The following is a 21,678-nucleotide window of genomic DNA, read 5'->3' on the forward strand; positions in this document are numbered from 1 at the left end:
CTACTAAAGGGTGTTCAAATTACTATAAGTTTTACTATATCAAATATTTTGTAAAATAGTTCGTTGTTACATAGGATCAGTTGGAAAGGGACATAATATAATGAAAAAAGGACAAGGATTGGAGTCAGGCAGCCTGAATTAAAATTCTCTGACAAGTACTAGATGTGTAGTTAGTTAGATAAGGCACATAATTTCTTAGAACCCTGAGCAATTCTTTGAGACTATAAATTAAACAATTTGCCCATTTCTACTTATAGATCCCAGAAGTTCCTTATAACAATGAAATCAAAAGTCTGGAATAAAAAATGATCCCCAAACCCAATCAGCTGAGGCTTGAAAAAAGTTTTCCCCCCCACCCTTGGAGGTTTTTTGTGATATGACTGAGCATCTATATGAAAAAGAAAAAAATGTGTTTAGCATAAAATACAAAAATACTTTCTATCTAATTCATTTCCAAGTAGGCAAAAATTAACCCCCCAAATTGGCAAATGCTTAGTAAATTCAGAATTTTGGCTTCTCAATGTTATCTTTTTAAAAAGAATCTTTGGAAAAATATACAAACTTTCTTAACAATATCAGCAAATTTCATGGAGAGTTCAAGTGGGTAAAAAAATCCATGTTTAGAGAAACTAGTCTTTTTTGAAGGCTTCCTTTTTTCAAACCATTCTTTAAAATCATGTATTATTTAAAATGAATTTTAGAAGCTGAAGATAGATCTGATTACCAAGTGTTACCTAACACCCAATTCCTGATATAAAAAGCATACACTTGTATGTTCTTCTCATAGCCTTACTTGACAAGTCAGATAGGTATCTTATAGTCACATATGAAATTCAAATTGTATATTCCAACATTTTGAAAAAAATCCTTTAAACTTTTGACTTGGATCCTTAATTGAATACTTCTTATTGTACACTCTAAAAGAAAATGTACCAAATTGTGGAATACAGAATATAATAATGTTTCTGTCAAAATTTCCCCTGTGGGGCATATAGGAGAAGTAACAATAATAAACTTGTTTCTTTTAAGAAAATCATTGTCAAATTACTCTATCATAATATAGTTAGCCAATTTCTCAAAAGAATAAAAATATTTGTGTGATATATTTTTTTTAAGCTTAAGATTACTTTTAAAATTAATATGAAAATTAAGAATCACAGAAGACCAACTGGTAAGTAAAATAGCAGAACACAAAATGATCCACAAGTACTATAGGAGCAAAGGAAAACATGAAATTTTATAAAAAGTACATTCTGAAAGATTTCTAAATTGGCTAATTTATTGTTACTACAAATTAGTATTTACTGATTCTCCAATAAATTCAAAGAATCATCCTCTAAAAGTTTCCCATCACATCTAGTCCAAGAACAAAGTCATTACAAAGTGACAATGCTTAATTAATCAGTTATTCCAACTTGAAAATATTTCAATTAAATGCTTATCATTTTACCAAAGAAATATTATAAAAGGCTACTAAAGGCTAATGGGAAGTTTTTAAAAGGCATTTTCTTGTTTGGCTTCATGTTCTTGAGGTCCTTTTTAATTTTATAAGTCCTCCTTATTTAATGAGTATTTTCAATCACTGAAATAAAACATGAACAATGTGCATTACTAGTATTGCTATTCAAAGTTATATAAAGTGCCAAAGAAATGGTTTTAGTATGTTAATATATATAAACTCAATAATGTCTTCCAAAAATATTTAAAACTGAACAGAAAATATCTGTTTCGCCTCTTTAGAACAGGGAGTCTTAAGGATTAATTACCTTATTTTAAAAACATGTGTAGTTGTGCTTCAACATAATTGATCTTGTATAATCTTATGAATTTTGTGAATTTAAAAACATGCAAAAAAGAGGGCTAAAGGTTTCACCAGACTACAAAAAAGGAATCCATGACACAAAAAGATATTAACTTTTGTTTTAGAGTAGCAGCATCTTTCACCGCTAATTCAAATACTCAAAACAATATTTTCTTTATGAAAATGCTTTATTGTGAAGAAACAGTGAGGTAAGGTAGTTAGTTAGAGCCCTAAAGATTTGCATTCAAATACTGCCTTGGATTTAAGCATTAGTGCAGCCATGGGCAAGTCACTGCTCAGAGCTCCAGGGAACTAATTCTCCAAGACTATATAAAGTAGCAGAAAAAATAATGATCTGCTTTGCTCAGTGAAGGTCATCACTGAAAGCTATGACACAGGAACCACTTTGGACATGTTTATGTAATATAGACATAAGTACAAAACAATATATTCATATTTATGTACATATAATTATCCTTGGCAATTTTTAGAAATCTGACATTTTAAAGCTGTGTATCATATTATATGAAGCACTATAGATTTCATATGAAAAGCTGACTTTGGAAATAGGATGTGTCTTCATAACAGTACTGCCCAGATTACTACTGTCTGCTAAACATAAAAATGCTATTAGTAAATCAACTAGTTTTATTATTTGGAACTATTTTTAAAATAGCTGTTTGTAATGCAAAAAATAAAAGTTTGTTCAATTTAATTTTAAGCAAATTTTTAACCACCAGATCTATGACTCCTCTTCTTATAGTTTTACATTTTTAAAAATTTTTCATTAACGATTTTTTCATGCCCATATTAACATTCACACAAGAGGTTAAATGGACTCAGTGAGAGCAATACTAGTTACTAATTTTAGAAATAAACAATCATTTTAAATCTGTGAATTATATTACTGTTAGAGATTTAAAATTATACATATAACTAATAGTTTTCAAAAACATCAAGAAAACTAAATTTCTAATAACTTAGGATTCACAACTTTAAATTACAATTTAAATTTTAAAAAAAAGTTTGAGGCTAAAGAGTAAAAATTAGAAAATAAATTTTATTCAGTTTCTACTCATTTAATTTGTTTACTTTTAAAAACCTAAAACAAAGTATACTTAACAAAATATAATACATGCTACTATTCCAGAAAGGGACTTAACTGAAGTGACTCTGAGGTGTTAAATCAGTATTAGGTCATCCTTCACAATTAACTCAGTCCCATTGTGAGATTTAGAAAAGTCATATTAAATACCTGTTTTATCTAAGTTAATTTAAAAAAAAAAGTAAATTTCTCAAGATTAATAAGTCAAAATATATTTTAAAACTATTGAATAAATATCTTGTCAAAGTCAGGTGGTAATGAGAGAGGGGAAAAAACCCACATCCAACACAAAGTATTTCCCTCACTGAGCACTAGAGAGCACCCCACTATTACTAAGTTCCTCTACGGCTGTTTAAGACAGAATTATTCTATATATAGTCCTTTCTTCATAAGGCATGTCAATGAGCTCTCTTCTTGAAAGGATTCTCAACTTTACCATATAAGCTTGCTACAGTATCTCCTACACCTTTGCTCATGCCAGCATTCCTGCTTTTAAAGCAGATACTTACCTTGAAAGAAAAGAAGCAAAGTAAAGTTTTTGTGTCTACTGAGGTTAACAGCAGCCTTGCAGATGAAGAAAGCCAGCCACTTAACACTCTCTATCTATCCAAAGCATTTGGCCAAGCAGAAAGGAACTGACTAACTCAGAGCATGACTCGGAGCTGACGTCAATGTGCATCTTGTTTGGAGTTTAACTTTTCCACTTCCCTACTGAAACATGATTCCAGGAAATTTAATGACGTCAGTCTTTTGAACTCAATTAGCTGAGGAACAGACCATTTTAAAACAGAGGAGGAAAGAAACACACAAGCACATAAGAACATGAGAACAACAGCTTTTTCTCCTGTTTTGAGCTATATTCTTATGTTTCAGTATAAAATTTTTTCCAAATCTTCTTTCACTTCCCACGCTGTGCACATTTTTCACTGGTTTGCTAGGCTCAACTCACAACAGGTTGCAATAAAGTGACATAATAGTTTATTCCTGCTGAGCATTAGAGTCTTAACTACCTGAATATTCATAAAAGAAAAAAAAAAAAGACTGTCCTGAATAAGTAATGAAATGCAGAACTGCATTGTATAATTACATTTCAGTGTTACAGTGGTGAAAAGATTGAAATGAATAAGATTTATTTCTGCTTACAAGGCTAAAATTCCTATTCTGAACAGTGCCTAGACATTCTTAATGTTTTATCTTTAATTCACTACGCAGAATGTATTCTGAAAACTCCTATGTAAAATTCCTACCTGTGTCATCTCCAGTTACAGCCATGATCAGCTAGCTTCTGCTACAGAATTTTCTTGTTCCTCTAAGACAGTTCAACAGAAAATGTTCCAAACTAGCAGCATGTACAGGATGACAAATAGGAGTACTGACATCACAATGACATCACTGGCCTATCAATGCCATCAATTTACTTTTGTCACTGAATAGTTCATTGCAACAGAAACCTAATAAAAAGCTCCTGCTAATGACAATCACTCCCATTTTCTTCCAAAATCTACTAATAAAACTGGCTCTAACAACTCAAAGAAAATGCCAGCCACACTAGCTTTAAGAATTAAAGCCATTTTAATGTTATTTTTATATTGTTTTGCTGGAAATTTTGATACAAATTTTTATGAAAACTAAAAATTAATTTGGTTTTCTTCATTTATGTACTAATTTGTAGATTAAAACGTTTGGGGAAAAGAAAGGCTTAGGAAAAATTAATTAAAAAATGAAAATGAGATATTGTGATTTTCTGTTCTGCAAAGGGAATTTTTTTTTTTTTGGACATTACATCAATTAGGGCTTTCTATACTTACTAATAAAGTTTGAAGATATCCTAATTGTTTTGATGTTTTTGGTCACCTACTATGCCAGAACATTCGACATCTTATTTTAGTACTCTAAAGATCCATGCCATCCTCTCCACTGACATAACATAACCCCTTTTACTCAGATGCTATTTCTTTAGAGTCGCTACGGACAAAAAACCATCCCTCTATGGCTGACTAGGCTCCTCAGAATCTAGCTAAGTTGGTCCCTGGACAACAAGACAAGAATGAAGTGTATTACAGGCCCATGCTGGCAGGCTTATCTCAGGTTAGTAGGACCATTCTGATCTTGTACTCCACAAGCATAAATAGTTCTTTGAGAAGTTAGGCTCTCAAACATGCAACAATGAATCATCAAAATGGATCTTTAAGATTAAATTATCACTGCTATAGAACCTTTGTAGATATGTTTCATCTTGCCTCACTTAAAATTGTATTAGAGATTCTAAGCATAACTAATAGTGATAATTATGGACATCAAATTTTAGTTTAAATATCAAAAACAGTCCTCAATTTTTGGGTTTGCTTTAAACACTGCAAAAATTTATCTTTCCTTCATTTACTTTGTGTATATTTTGTTTCCTACTCTGGCAGAATTTAAGCTCCCTGAAAATGTACTGTCTCTTTATTTGTATTTGTTTGCATCCTGGGGGCATGGAGGAAGTTAGCACAGCACAGCACCAGACAAAAAGGAAGTATTTAAGAAAAGCTTGCTGACTGATGGCTCTATTGGTAAACCATAATATACTTCTGACTGAAAGGAAGCCAGCAGAGAGGATATAGAGATGGCCTTGAAAAGTCAAGAAGACCTGGCTTCCAGGGCTGTCTCTGACATCCCTCTGGGAAAGTCACTTAATCTCTTACTGCCCCAGGCAACTCTCCAAAAAGATTGAAAACTACAGCAATCTGAGTTGTCAATCTTCATTAACAGAGGGAGTTTGCTCACCAGGAGTTCCTTAAACCAAGAGAATACAAGTATAGATAAGAAAGAAACAAACAAAAAAACAGAGTCTGTGTATGTTTGTATAAATGCCTTTTCCCCCCTCGCAGCAATCATTTCCCACAATGCCAGCCACGACATGCCACTCTCCTCTCCACTCTGCTAGTTCAGACCCTCATCACCTCTCACCTGGACTATTTTAATAGCCTCCTAATTGGTCTCCCTGCCTCCAACCTCTCCGGTCTCCAATCCATCCTCCACGTAGCTGTCAAATTGATATTCTTAAAACACAGGTCTCGCCATCATGTCACTTCTCTGCTGAAGGTATGCCAGTGGCTTCCAATTGCTTCTAGGATAAAATACACACTCTTCCATTTGGCATTTAAAGCCCTTTACAACATGGCTCTAACCTACCTCTCCAAGATTATTAATAGCAGCACACTGCTCTCCATCACATGCACACTCCCTCTCTCCTGCCTCCATGCCCGTGCATGTGCTGCCTGCCCCCCTCCCAAGATGGAATGTGTCTCCTCTTTGATCTCTCCCTCCTAACCTCATCACTTGTGTCCATATGCCTCCCCTTCCCTCCAGCCCTTGCTCCCACTGCTGCTCTCTAAATGCAATTACTTTGGCCTTACTTGGTATTTTGGAATTTATTTATCTTGGAGTTCACTGTGTTCCCCTCGTACAGGGGAAATTTTAGGGCAGTTTTAAGCTATTAAAAGTTACCATAAGCTCTATGATATTGGGGACTATCTCATTTTTGTATTCATATATCCAGTTCCTTAGAACAAAACCTAGCACATAGTAGGTGCTTAAAAAATGTATGTTCAGCAAATGAATATGAGGAGATGGTAAGACCAGCTATAGATGGTTTAGTGCAACTCATCCCCGCTAATGGAAAACTAAATCAAAATAAAAATTTGTGTCCTACCAACAATGGGTCTATACCAATCTTATTAAGAGCTCAAAGTTATATATCATATTATCACAATAATATTAAAATATAACACACTTCAAAGAAAGAATAATTTTCACCATTATACAAATGAGGATACAAATTTTTAAAAAGTAAAACTAAATTTCTAAAAGTGATAAAGTTGGTAGTAACAGAAATGACATATGTATCCCCACATGAATGTTTAGTGCCCTGAATTAAAAATCAGGTATCTGAAGTTTCCCTGGGAGGTTTGATGAAGAGCTGAAAGACTAAATGGATATAGTAAAGTTAAGTTCATTTTGAATTCCACAGGGAATAACCACGTTATGCCTCTGCTTCCACCCTGAGTAGACATGAATCAGTGGGAAGATCCTAAAGCCTCTATTAATATAAAAGTAAGCCCAATACACAGTCACCAAATTTTAGGGGCTTTAGAGTCATCTCATGCAGTCTTCTCATTTTACAGATGAGGAAACCAAGGCTTAAAGTGGTAAAAACACTTTCACTCAAGGTCAGAAAATAAATTGCAGTATCAATAACTAGATTTCAAATTTCCTAATGCTTATCCCAATACTCTATTAAAAATTTACTACTTTTTGGTGGGGTTTTTATTTTTTTACTAAAAATAATGCTATTACTGTGTTCTTCTAAGGGAGTTTAAAACCAATTCCCCAGGAACCTAGTTCCAGTCTGGACAAAGCATAATGGATTGTGTGTTGGCCTTGTGTTCAGGAGAACCTGAATTCGAATCCTGCCTCGGACACTTACTAGCTGTATGATCCTGGACAAGTCACTTAACCTCTTTCAGCCTCAGTTTTCTTATCTGTAAAATGGGGACAACAACAGGGTTGTGAGGATCAAATGAGAGAATATAAGTAAAGCGCATTGCAATCCTTTAAGCGCTATGTAAATCTTATCATCATCATTATCATCATCATCATCATCATCATTATCATCATCATCATCATCATCATCATCTACTGACAGAGTAGTAAGACTGGTTGGAAAAGTGACAACGTATCCAGAGGTCTCTCGACTCTAAATGCTGGCAGAAGAACAAAACTGAGTTTCAATCTGACATAATTAAATCATATTATTTTAATGCCTCAACATTTAAAATACTCATAGTTTATTTTTTCTCTTATCAGTTTTGTACTTTGTCCAGAAATAAGCTTATTGCTTTTTTAAAAAGCTACGGCACAGAATGAGATATTGCAGTAGGGAAGAACTTATTGTTCACCATCTTAGAAGTTATAACTTTATCCTATACCAAATTTATGCTAAGAGTCAAATAAAACAAATATTTACTTTAGGGGAAATTTCTGATAAAGGATGAGAGATATGCTATCTATGAAGGATTAGATGTATTATTAACAGTTCTTCAAATATTGTGAGTATATTCTGGATAAGTTATATGATAGGCAAAGCTTATAAAAAGAAAAGCAAGTATTTTCATGTTATGTGTCTGCTATAAAAGCTGCTATTTACTGTTGCAAAACTAGCCGAGTAAAAAGCTCAGCCTGGTAACCTTCAAAACCAGTGTCACAAATATGTACAATAAGTAAACAAACCATTCGAGAAATGAAACTCGGGATTTTAAAAAGTTATCACTTCACATAAAATAATAACACACACAGCACTCTCAGCTGACTAATTTTTAATGTCCTTACGAATGTAATTCATCTAACTGAAAAAAATGATTAGAATGATTTATAACAAAGTCTATCAAGCTGTCTGGTCATTCTAATAGCATGGACTTAAGTGCACAATTATGGGTTTATTTTATTTCTATGTGCCAAAGAGTGTTGGGGTAAATGAGAAGGGAATTTGGAAAGTGTAACCTAGACCTGTGATTTCATTGACTTAGGGAACTCCTCATGTGGAAAATCCCTCCACTGATGTAGATTTGCAATTCATCTGCAACTTAACAGTCTGATATTGATAGACTGACTTGCCTAAAGTCATAAAGCTAATATGGAGCAGAGGCAGGGCTTAAATCCAGGTCTTCCTTTCTTCAAGGCTGGCCCTCTTGAGTATCAAACTCACTAGAGAGAAAATTGGTGCTTGAGAATTCTTAGCATTAAAGATTAGTGAAATCTGGATTTGTTTTGAAATTATCTGGTGGCAATTTGACAGCAGTACGATGGGTAGGGGAAAAAAATCCACCTCAACCATTAGACTGTAATAAAACTAAATTTATCCTAAAAAACATGCAACAAAGATTTAAGTTTTTATCCATCAGAGACCAGGAACTTGTAGAAATCCAATATACATTACTAACCCAAAAATTAAGAAGATTTATTTAGTGGAGTAAATCAATAGGATTTGGATGTTGTCATTTTATAATTTTATATTAGCTTTAATTTTTCTAAATGTTCCCAAAATTTTACTACTTAATGGGAATTAAGCAATTTATGTAAATGGTTGTTTGATATACTAAGATATTATATCTTCCTTAACTCTCTTCCTTATTAAGTGGCCAATAAAAAATTGCTAATGTCATTTGAAAAGCCACACCACCAAGAAATGGTGTGAATCATTTAAAACTATCTAAACTTATTGTATTAATAAAATATACCTTGGACAACAACCTGGCTGCCTGGTACAAAGAACTGCTGTGTGCCATCAGCTGATTGTGCTGCATACTGTACAATTGTAGCACCTGGTGGAGGAGCTCCTGAATTTGTCATTGTTAATGTCTGTAGTCCCTGAACACCATCAGATCCTGGATTAGAAATCTGGATTGTTCCACCTTGGGCTATAGCAACTTAACAGAAAAAAGAAAAGAAACATTAGAAACTGTGAAAAAAATCATACTTAATAATCCTGAAATGGAAAACACACACTTGGATATTTTAATTCTCAGGTGGCTTTCTATTTTTCAAATTACCATGGAATCTCTGCCTTTCTATGTGGCATTTCTCTTAGTGAACAATGAGGATCATCAACTTAAGTCAAGGAATATTTCTCTTAAAAAGCCCTTAAAGCTCATTTTATAATGTTCTTTTTGAAGATGAGATGAGGGCTAGGTTTGGGCTTAAAGAAACTTTAGATCAAATAATTATTCAATCATCTTCCTGGTTAACTGATCTTTCAAAAGACATTGAAAAAAGCCTCAAAATTTTTCATGGCACCCAATGAATTTGTTGCTACCACACTCTTTTCTCCATTTGTCCAGAATGATTTGAGGAAATATTAAGAATCAAAGAATGGTCTAAAATAATCACCAGGGGCTCCCTTACAATTCCAATTTCACTGAGGCACTTTTAATAGCAGAAAATCAATATATTTTTCTAATTTTTTCTATTAAGTATATCTGCTATTAGAAACTGAAATTTTTTGTCTGATAATGTTTTTACTGCTGAGTAAAAAATCTGTACTTTGTTCTGTTTGAGTAATCATAAAAAATAAAATAAAACTTTAATTCTCTTATATATGATTTTAAAGAGCACTATAAGATGTGGAGTTCTTTTAAAAATCTTCAAATATTTTTCAAAGACAGGCTCTAAGTAGTTTTAGCTTTTCTATACTTGACAAGAATATGTAATGGTATTTTGGACAGAATACTGCCTTCTTAAAAACAATAGGTTTTATAGTCACATTTTAAAAATAGTCTAAAGTTAAAAAGAGAAAACTAATGACCATTTTCAATCACCAAATTAAAATACCTTTTTTTTCTTTGGTGAGAGATAGAGAAGATTTAGGATTAAAAGCCATGTTTTTTATGACTAAGGACAGGCTTAAATGTAATAAAGCATCTTTTTGTGGAGAAGGGAGGTCCTTTGTTAAAAGCCTAAAATAATCAAATAGACTTTAAAATGAAAAACAAAATAATATGCTAGAAAAATAATATAATTCACAAAAACATGAAATCTGATAAGTATAATAATGTAACAATTCAATTTAGAACAAAACATTCAGCACAGATGGGGGTCAATTTCAAACTTCCATTCTTAGGAGAAGCTAAGTAAATGATCTTTTAGTTAGAGATTCATATAATTGGGGGAGGGGGAGAATTCCAAATAAACATCCAGATAAATTTTTCAAGGAAAGGTTCAGGTATTTATATAATGACAAGAGTTCCTAAATTTTGGAATAACACTGGGTCTAATTTAGATTAAAAAAAAAAAAAAAAAAGAGGAGTTAAAAAAATTCTCATAAAATAATTAACAAAATGTCACTGAATATATTTAGTATGGAATATGAGTAAAATATCTGTCTAAGGACAGAAGGGTTTAATGTTAAACTGAAACGTTATCAAAGTCTGATTACCCACAATACTTGGGAAATGTATTTATCCTTATGTTTACTTGAATTTTCAAAATGACGTCTTTTTGTTTTAATTCTCATTGAAAATCATTCTAAAATACATTAGCCCACTTTTCTTATCTTTGTTAAGTAGACTATACTGAATATTCTTTGATGATTCAGTGCTTTAGGATCATCATTCTAAACATCAATACTTAGTATAAAGAACTAACTACAAAATGGAAGAGGAAGAGAGCTGGACTAAATGTTTACTGACCCCAGAATGTAACTACAAATTTGGCTTCCCTCTAAATTCTTGATCAGAACTTGTTTTATGTCCCTTTTTCAAAGTGCAATGTCAAAAAACTCTAGCTGATCAAGGTTTATAAATGCAAACACTACATATATTCTTCTAAAATCCAAATTCTGACTTTCTATATGACAGGGCTTCAGTGAAATGCATTTAAATTTAACAACATACAGCTTCAACTTTTTAAGAGCTGGAATAACAAAGATTTGAAAAGTATAAATGACTTGCTTCTTTTCAAAATTTATCATTTTTGAAATTAGTATTTCATATATGTCATAAAAAATGTTATATTTGCCAAAGATTAAGAAAATAAGCAAACAATAGAAAGCAATTATGTGAGCTCTTCATTACTCAGGATTAGGGGGAAAAAAACTTTTATAAGAATATAAATATAGAAAATATAAAGTAATATCCTAATATTAAAATATTTGGATTTTGATGGTTTTAACACATTACAGGATCAATCAATTAATAACAGACTATAAACAAACTGTAAACTTTAATTCTAAAAATCTCAAAAAACAATGCAAGAATACATTGCATATATTTTTATCCTTTATATAGCTTTTATCAACTTTTCCTGAGATCATCACTAAGGTTGTTATGACTTTATGTGCCTTTTTCCAAGCTCCTAGATTATAACAAACTTCCAAGTATCCTGCTATTCTCTGTGCAAGCAATTGTCATCAATAAGCTTAAAAATGTACTTCCTTCCTTTTATTTTCAATGATCTCATTTATTCCCAATGATTTTCAAACCAGTACTTTTTCCATGGTATACTACTTCCACAAAGAAAAGTCTATCAAGAATCTCTTTCTTAGGAATTTTTGTCTTTAATTTACTTATCAAATCCCTCTAGCATAAGCAGATATTAAAGATGGCTAAATAACATTATTTCATTTGTTGATTGTGTTTACATATTTTTTATCTGATATAAGACACAGTTCTTCTCTATAAAGGTTTATAACTTAAGGTTTTAATATCCCAAACAAAATTTCCAAATACCCAATGACAGATTTCAATGATCTATCTTCCCATTTATTCCAACTCCCTTTGCTAAGACAATCCCTATTGTGTAGCAACTATTCAAGATCATACAAGTACGACAACTTTTAACTGATATATGATCTATAATGATGTCAAAGATTCTATTCATTTTAGTATCAACAAGTCCTTTTTAGAATCTGAAATTTTAATTTTCACTGTAAAATACATGCATAGTTTTCAAATGTCTAAGACAAATTGGGAAATAATTTCTGTTGATTTTTAAATATCATTATAAAATTTATTAGGCAAATAATTCAAGGACAGCATGACAAGCAATGTTCATTAACAGGAGCAGAGAAAAGTTAATAATAAATTTATGTACCATGAATATTAACAATACACTTCTAAAATGTTAGTGAATCATTTGCATAAGCAAGGGTCAACTTTCAGGGCCATTAGTGATTATGTTGATAAATAAAAATTAATGTGTTTCCCATAACACATTGCTTTAAAAAAGGCTTAGTGTTTTCCTAAAATACCTGTAATAAAGGCAAAAACCTGGGCTTAACAATATGCCTTTTGTAGTAGCAATTTAAACAAAAGCATAATTCATATTTTAATAACTGCTGCTTTTTATAGTAAAAATTAAGTCAATAATTTCTCTAATTTCAGGACTTTCAAATTTAAAATATTCTTTTATTTTCAAACTATTTTGTCCCACTTAATAATTTTGAGGCAGTAGAGAGAAAAATAGTTGTTTTAAAATGCATTCTCAAAACAACTTATTGTATTAGCACATCTAAAGATAAATACATTCTAATGATGTGAAATTGTGCCCTTTGTAAAATCTGAACTTGCTAATTCCACAAAAAATTCTTCTCTATGGAACCAATATATGTCATAAATCACAAGTTTTAAATTGGAAAGGAGTCTTTAAGATAAAAAAAACTAAACTTTTCAAGTTCAACAGCTAGTGAGATACTAAAATTTAGGTCTTTTCCTGACTTTTCTTATTCCTTTCTTCACCACTCTACTACCTACTAACAGAGATAAAAAAATAAAAAAAAAATCAATCAATCAATCTTTAAAAACTAGAAAGTACTAAAAAGACCATCATGTACAATACCTCAATTTTACAGCTGAACTGAAGTGTATAAGTAAAATAACTTGCCTCTAAAGATTAGATTAGAAGCCAAATCTCCTAATTCCAAATGCAATAATACTCCTTCCACAAATCCACATTGCTTTCATTTTAACTTTCTTGGATACAGAATTTTGTCCAAAAATGTTTTTAAAGACCCCATTGTCCAATGGTTCACCTTCTTCTAGATGTTTATCTATCCTCTCATCAAACTCTCCAGTCCAGAAGAGAAAGAAGGCAACATGAGCTTTTTCTGGAGAATCTCTAAAGTACTGCTGAATGCAAACTCAAGGTAATAGCTCTCTATACATATTTTGTGTACAATAATATAAACCTTTTTTTTTTTTAAACCTTGGAGTATGACAGTGCATATGGAGAGTATCCAAGAATGTTTCCAAACATCAAACCTCTAGCCCCACAGTCCCACTTACCAATCTCCTACCCTTAGGAAGCAAAGGATAACATCAGCACTGCCACATCTGAACAAAACTTAGATATTTCTCTAAACCCAGCAACCCTCATTCAGTTTATTGGTGGACCTGAACATTTTGACCCTTCCCAATTATATCACTACTTTTACTCTTTCTATAGATGGTCACATGATGAATACAAAATATGGAAATCTGTGTGATCGATATATTGACGTCACTGAGGGGTAGCTAGGTAGTGCAGTGGATATAATGATAGAATGGGACCAGGAGGACTCCCCTTCCAGAGGTCAAATCTAGCCTTAGACACTTATTAGCCCTGCACTCCTGGGCAAGTCACTTAACTCCCTTGGCTTTAGTTTCTAAACTTTTCTTTAATTTAGTTTCTACAAAAATGAGCTAGAAAAGGAAAAGGTTCAAATTACTCCAGTATTTTTGCCAAGAAAACCTAACTGGAGTCATGGACAGTTGGCCACTATTGACATGACTGAACAACAACAGCAAAATTTCTTCAAGGCACTTATCTGTACAATACCTAGTAGCCAGATGAGATGGTGTAGGTATGATGGAAAAATCAATCTGAATAAAGAGTCAGAAGACATGACTTTAAATCCTGGATCTGCTACTTACTACTCTTATTATCTGATGCAAGTCAACCTCCCAAGGCCTCAGGATTCTCTTATAGGGGACATCCAGATCTATATCCTATAGAACGTACCAAGTGTAATCTGACACTTAATATATGTTTTTGATGATGGTGGTGATAGAACTAAATTGCATCAAAAAATCATATCCTAAAAGCTAGTCGTTTTGGAGATACAGGGAATCTCCATAACCCAAATCAGTTCAAATATACTCAATAATTACTTAGACACACTTGTAAAAAATGAAAAGTTCCATATAATTAATAACATGAAGATAAAGAGTTAAGCAAAAGTACAAGTCCTATAAGAGATGGTAAGGAGGACAATGAGGATAAAAAGTTTGTAGTGCCATAGGATTTGGAGTTGAAATAGATCTGAGAATTCATCCAGAGAGATCCACAGAGCCTTCCTATCCACCTATCTGAGGTACATAGATAAATTTCAGGGGGAAGTTTTAGATTAGGGGGGAAAAAATATATATATATATATCTCACCTTTATTTTCACTAATTGGTAACAGAAAATTTAGTGCTTTCTCCAATTATGAATTTAATATAAAAATGGGATCCATGATTCTAAAAAAGTAAAGAACCCTTGACTTTGACCAACTCCCTGATTTCACAAATTATGAACTAAAACCTAGAGAATGTTAGTTACTTGACTACAATTCACATAGGTAACAGAAGAACTGTAATGTAATCCAAATAAGGAATCTACCTGGGAAGATTATTGGTTTGCCCTGTGATTTGAAGTAACTCGATCAAATATATGTTAGATCCTAATTATGCAGAGCCATGTTAATATAACATGTTAACTTTACTCTTTCTGTCATATCAGTATGCACTTTCATATTCCATTCCATGTTAGTTACCTTTGATTTTTCTTTTCTCTCTCACTTCTCATATTCAATCCGCTACCAAGTCCAGGCAATTCAGACTCAAGACATATACTCTCCATTCATCTCTTATGCCCATTTCCACCAAGATGGATTATTTCAATACTTCCTAATAGGACTTCCTGTTTCTCTTCACTTTACCCACTCCAATTTATCCTTCCTACAGTCTAATCTTCCTGAAGCTTAGTTTTAGTCAAGTTCATCTATAATCAAAAATCTTCAGTGGCATCCTACTGCCTGAAGGAAATACAAATTTACATGACCTTCAAGACATGCCAAACTTGGACCACCCTAACATTTCCCACCTTACCTCATGCTGGCCCTTAAAAAAAATATTTTTTAATGCTAGCCCCTTTGATGTACTCTATGCTACAGTCAAGATATTATTCTCTGCTTCCCACCCTGGCCAAGTACTTTCTATATGTACATTCTTTGCTCATGGTCAATACCTGCAATGTATTCCTTTCCCCTTAGTTCAACTGTTTAATTCTTGTCTACTTTTAAAAGACCAATTCATAAACCACCTCCTAATTAGAGATGTAAAAAGTTCTCCAATCCCCAGCAACTGCAAACCATCTAACCTTTGTTTTAAGTCTTTAATGCCTTTGTTTCTTGTTTATTTCTTTAATTCCTCTACTACATTGTAAGCTAGAGTTCCTGTTTTCCAGTAGCTTACCTAAATCTTTTCTCCTGTCAGAGCCTTTATCATAATACCTAGTACACAGCAGGAATTTAATGCTTGTTGTTTTAATCAATGAAAATATGTATAATCTGTTCTTAAAGATAACCTAAACGCTATAGATTGAGATACAACAGGTAATACACAACAGCAATGTATCTTCATTGATAAGATGTAAACAGATTTGAAAAGAGCAACAGATTCTCTCCACAAATCTTCAGCTTTAAATTTCCATAGAAAAACTAGGAACAAAAAAAAGAGTTTGTAATACATGTGCCTTAGAAAATACAACAGCCAAAGGTAGTTAACAAGAAACAGGTAGTGAGTTATCACACAGGTAACATTTATATAAATATGGGTAAATCTGAGATAATTAAGATAAGCATTAATATTGCATTTTACCCATGATTTACACACAAGATCACAAAACTTAGAGGCACAGTTGGGAATGAACTCAGGTCAATGAAGTTTTACTAAATTTTCATAACATAGCTATCAAATGGAAATAAAGAGTAGATTCACTAGGAAGAGTCATACAAAGTAAGGTTTGTAGAATATATCAGATTATTCCTCATAAAAAACACATTTCAAAAGAATGTACTTTAAAGTTTCTGATCTCTATCTGAAAATATACGCTATGTATGATTACAAAGTCAAAGGCACAAAACACAAAAATAATAACTGTGGTAAATATAACTGCTCATTTAATAATAATAGTTGACATTTTATATAGTACTTAAAGTTGAAAAGCTTTTTCATCTATTATCTCAGTTGAATAAAAACTTGTTGAACTCCATAAATTTCTTCTATAAAGAATAGTAATGAGAAAACTATAACTTGTCCCAACAAGTTAAGTTCTTGAGTTCTTAAGAATATTAATCTCTCTTATCAATCTGCAAATCAGTCTTTTAATAGACTGATTCACTTAATTTGGAAATATTAGTTCACAAAGGGCAAGATAACAAAAAATCAGGTATGAGTAAAATTTTCAGTGCAATAGTAGATCTGAAGACAAGAAAAATGATCAGAAAGGTTTAAAGTAGAGAAAAACTGGTATTCTGGAATCTAAGAGGAGATAAATAATCAAGTCTATACTATTGTGTCAAAAGATCCCATATTTAATGGGATAACTTTTACATGGTAAACAACTTTAATACTGCAACATTAAACTAAATTAACAAGTTCCCATTACACTATTTTGGGGGGAAATTCCCTTTCATCTATGTAATAAAAAAAAAATTTTAAGGGAGATTCTTCATGTAATATGTCTCATTTAATAACTATCATATATTTCTATTCCTAGAACTAAAATAGAGACCATTTATATATTTAATTTCTTCAAATAGTCTCTACTAAGGTAAAATAGCTCCACTTGTTACATGTAACAAAACCATATGTAAGATTATGATGAAATACACAAAGTCTTTAGATCATATGCATATAACCTTAATGGATTTCCTCCTACTTTTATCACTTGTCCCCTCTAATACCAGGAACTATTCTAACTTAATATTCACATCTTATTTTTTTCCAATAGGGTATATATTATCAAAGTACAATAAATCTATAGCAAGCAATTAACTTTCAGGTTCTATTCTTAGATACTATTTATATGTAGGGACACATTCCAGAATACGCTGATGACTATCATTCAGTGGAAAGACTGCAGATATTTATAAAAACTTTTATATCTTTGATCTATTTGGAATGACTGCATGTATTCATAAAAGCTTTTATTTCTTCAAATTTTACATTAGTACTTTTTGCTTTTTCTAATTCATCAACCCTTCAAATTCCAGTAACATTAAATTCTGTTAATTTATAAAAGGAAAAAACACAATAGGAAGATTAGCAGAAAATAAATCAGAGATGAATATTTAAAAAACTACAAAATATATGTACAAACAACAAGAGATCCTGAAAAGCCCTCAAGAAGAATATCTAAATGAAAACTGTGTGGCTATTATTGTTGAAACAAATTTCTCCACTTGACCTTTGTTGACATCAGCAATTAATCATATTTAATTCATGCACAGAATTGAAAACTACAATGTTACTGCCTATAAAAATTATACTTTAAAGGAAGTATTATAATTAATATGAAAACACATATTTGAATATTTATCTATTTGTCTTCTAAATAAAGATAAAGGGAATTTAGAAGGTTCTTTTGCAAATTATATTTTCCTAACTAGTAATAGTGATTGACCTAGATATATGAAATATAGTGCACTCTTCTGCTAATTAACAAAGGTCAAATAAAATCAAGAGACTGAATACAACCAGGGTTTGTGCTTTTAAATGATTAGTAACACTACATTAGGGACAAATTAGAAACCAGTTTTAGTTCCAGTCTATTAGATGGCTCAAATATAGAAAACTCTAAGATGGTAGACCTTTCTTAAAACAAAAAATGAACACCTACAGAAGAAAAAAACAAAACAAAACATTTATCTACCTTTACAATTCTCTCATGTAGAAGATAAGCTATTACCCTTTACACTATCTCCAATCAAGTTTAATGCTTGACTACTGGTTCCATAAAGAGCAGGATTCAAAACGACCATGAAGAATGAAGAGTATCCTTGTTTGGGCAGAAGCAGAAATTCAAAAAATATGATTGAGACTCTTCTGATGCTACCCCTACCATTTAAAAAATGTCCTGCGTTAATAGAACTACTATTTGTTTTCCTTCCTGTTCTCCCATAGTACTTTCACAAAAATTACTTTTTTAACTTTATGATAAACAAACTCTGTAAAGCACAATAGCAAACATTATTATACCAACAAAAATAAATGCCACTTTCCCCACTAAATCCACCTTGTGTAAAAATTGAGTACTTACTGTCTATAAACAACCTTTTCTGTGTATACTCATGTACTTTTTCCCTTCAAAAATATCTGATTTTAGCAATGAAGGCTATATTTGGTACCAATATGCTATTACCTTCCCTTAGATTATGTGACTAGTCCAAGGACACACAGCCAACTAGTGGCAATCTCACACTAAAAACCAGTTCTTCATATTCTCATCTAATACTCATTATATTATAAAAACACAGTACATGCCATCAAAGGGGCAAAGCAAAATGTGTAACATGACTTACTGTAAAACTATCAGCACAACTGGAAAAATAATCTAAAGCACAGTAAACTGCTAAAGCCTTTCTAGATCACAAAGGTGATTTCCTACTTGTCCAGATTAAATGTAATATAATAATAAGATCTTTTATCCTAGATGTTCAATATTAGAAGTGTTTTGGAGAGAGGGTTATGATTAGACCAAGATTTAACCGAGAGAATATTTAAATTCCAAATATATCCAGTACCTGCAACACAGATCTTCTTTTACAACAATATTTACATAGCAAACTTAACTCTTTATTGGGGGTAACAACTAATGCCTTAATTACAGCAAGAAACATAAAAATTTACAATACATTAACATATATAAGAGTAATATACATATAAATATCAGCTTAATAATGTCAGTTAAAATATCTGCCTATTATTGTGATTTTAAAAGCTCAGTATTTTTTCCATCTTCATATTGGCAGAACTACAATATAAATGAACAAAGAGAGGAATGGAAATAGAAGTACACTTAAAACATTATTTTAAAAAATACAAATATAATCTTTTCATATTGATAGATATTTTTCATACTAAATTAAAAATATCAAAATACAGCCTTTAGCTCTATTCATTTGCTTTCAACCTTAACATAATTATAGTAAAATAACTAGAAACAATAACAAAGTAAAAGTTCTCAGCAGAAATTAATGAAAATATAGCTGAAAGGAGTAAAAAGCCTTGCAGTATACACTATTACCAAATTTTTTTCTTTTTAATTATTTTATTTTGATTATTAGTAAAAGCTGAGTTTTTCAAAGTGAAAATGTCTTTCAATACAAATCTCACTTTATTTAACAGCCATTTTTTAAAATTCTATAATACATACAGGTGGGAATCATTGACATATTGAAAGCTAAAATAATCAATACTGAAAAGCAAAATTATTTTAATTCAGCATAGTATATATAGGCATAGTATTCTTTAATATAACTACAAAGGACTTAAAAAATAAAATTATGTTATGTTTTATCTTAGCATACATACTGTATTGCCCCGTGCTAGTCTGATATATGCTAGTTGGCACTGCCATGGTAGCGATGTTAGGTGGCGTTCCCTCTTCCTCAGATTTTTCTTCTTCAATCTTGGGAACACCAGGCACATCAGATGAAAGTTCATTCAGTATTTTTCTACAACATAATTTACACAGTTTAAGTGATCATTCTAACTTCTATAAAACATCCATTTAAAATATGAAACTAAGAGCAAAAACAAAAGCTTAAAATTAAGGGTTTTGATGGCTAATTATACAATATTATACAACAATTACATCACGATGGAAATTTTAACAAACTCACCGATATGAAGGTCTTCTTGAAAGGATTTCTCTACGTTTATGAGAATCAATTACACCCTCTGCTTCTGCAGACTCATCTGTCTCTGCAATTGTTGCTACCTAGAATACAAGAGTTTCTAAAAATTTATCATATAAAAGGCCGCCTAATTCATTCATTTAATCAATAAATAATTATTGAAGACTATTATTTATATAACACTACATTATATATTTTGGCAGATATAAATAAGTACACATAGTCCAAACCTTAGGGAACTTATAATCTAGCTAAAGAAAATATATAAACATACGAAATACTAAAACATAGAAGACTACATATATAATCATGTTCCAAATAAATAGCATAGAAGATAAGTTCTACAGGTTTGAGAGCAAGTCAAATCATTGAAGATCTGGAATAAGTGGGGATGTAGGTGCCGGCTAATTCTGAGTCGAAGAATCAAAGATTCTTACTGTTTGGAGAAATTTTAGAAGTCATGTAGTCCTGCCCATACTTCAGTCTCCACTTAAAGATTTCCAGTAAGGTCAAATCCTCTACTTAAGGCAACCATTTCACTTCTGGACAGCTTTAATTGCCTTTATAACATCTATCCCCACTTCTCTCTAGGGGCAATCAAAATAAGTCCAATCCCTCTTCTACGTAAACACTATTTAAATTCATGAAGAGAGAATGAGACATATGTTATTAGACATGATTTATTGTGCTTTTTTTTTTTTTTTTGAGCTTGGATGTACTTAATTTTTGTTAAAAAGAGAAGAAATTTTTGAGAAGTGGTATAATTGTGGGAAGGATGGGTAGGTAAATGATGAAATTTTTTAAGAGAATGTTAATGTGGCATTAGAAAGAAGAGGAAGAGAGCAGGGAAAGGTCCAGAAGGAAACACAGACATGCAAGACAGTTTGGTACAAAAGTGTTAAATTTAATACACTATCCTTTTTTTTAAAGAAGCAATTTACATGTAATAAAATCCCACATTTCTTATACTTTCTTTTTTTCTGTTCTTTTCTATAGAGAAATATTTATATATTGATTATGGAATTCCTCATTTAAAAAAAAGAAAATACCTGAAGACAAACTATCATGGCACCCTTAAGTCTTTTCTTCTCCAGGCTAACCATTACTCAGGTCCTTCTTGTGATCTTCATATAGTATACTATCTTGCCATCTCATCATCTTGGTCATTCTTCTCTGGATATACTCTAATTTGTCATTGTCCTTCCAAAAATATGTTTAATTTTAGCCATAATAGCTAGATGGAGTCTGACCAAGAAATAGTAGTACAGTGGAACTTTGTGGACACTATGCCCTTCA

The 21,678-nt window shown here is 31.7% G+C and overlaps 1 protein-coding gene across 27 annotated transcripts in view; it reads right to left on the reverse strand.

Annotated features, from left to right (window-relative positions):
* The window catches only part of CREM (cAMP responsive element modulator), a 74,580-nt gene that overhangs the window by 11,315 nt on the left and 41,587 nt on the right, over positions 1–21,678 (reverse strand). For 13 of the 27 annotated variants that reach the window (XM_031939661.1, XM_031939664.1, XM_031939667.1 and 10 more), the window contains 3 exons: positions 20,368–20,465; positions 20,057–20,199; positions 9,185–9,373 (listed from right to left, as the gene is read on the reverse strand). The exons of 2 other annotated variants lie outside the window; for them this stretch is intronic. In XM_031939661.1, coding sequence (XP_031795521.1) covers positions 9,185–9,373; positions 20,057–20,199; positions 20,368–20,465 — 430 coding nt within the window. Of the gene's footprint in view, positions 1–3,415; positions 3,676–4,153; positions 4,247–5,855; positions 5,878–7,374; positions 7,394–9,184; positions 9,374–20,056; positions 20,200–20,367; positions 20,466–21,678 lie in introns of those variants that run through there. 12 more of the 27 variants (XM_031939673.1, XM_031939670.1, XM_031939674.1 and 9 more) reach the window with 8 other exon arrangements.

The sequence above is a fragment of the Sarcophilus harrisii genome, chromosome 5 (genome assembly GCF_902635505.1).
Source record: "Sarcophilus harrisii chromosome 5, mSarHar1.11, whole genome shotgun sequence".
NCBI lineage: Eukaryota > Metazoa > Chordata > Mammalia > Dasyuromorphia > Dasyuridae > Sarcophilus > Sarcophilus harrisii.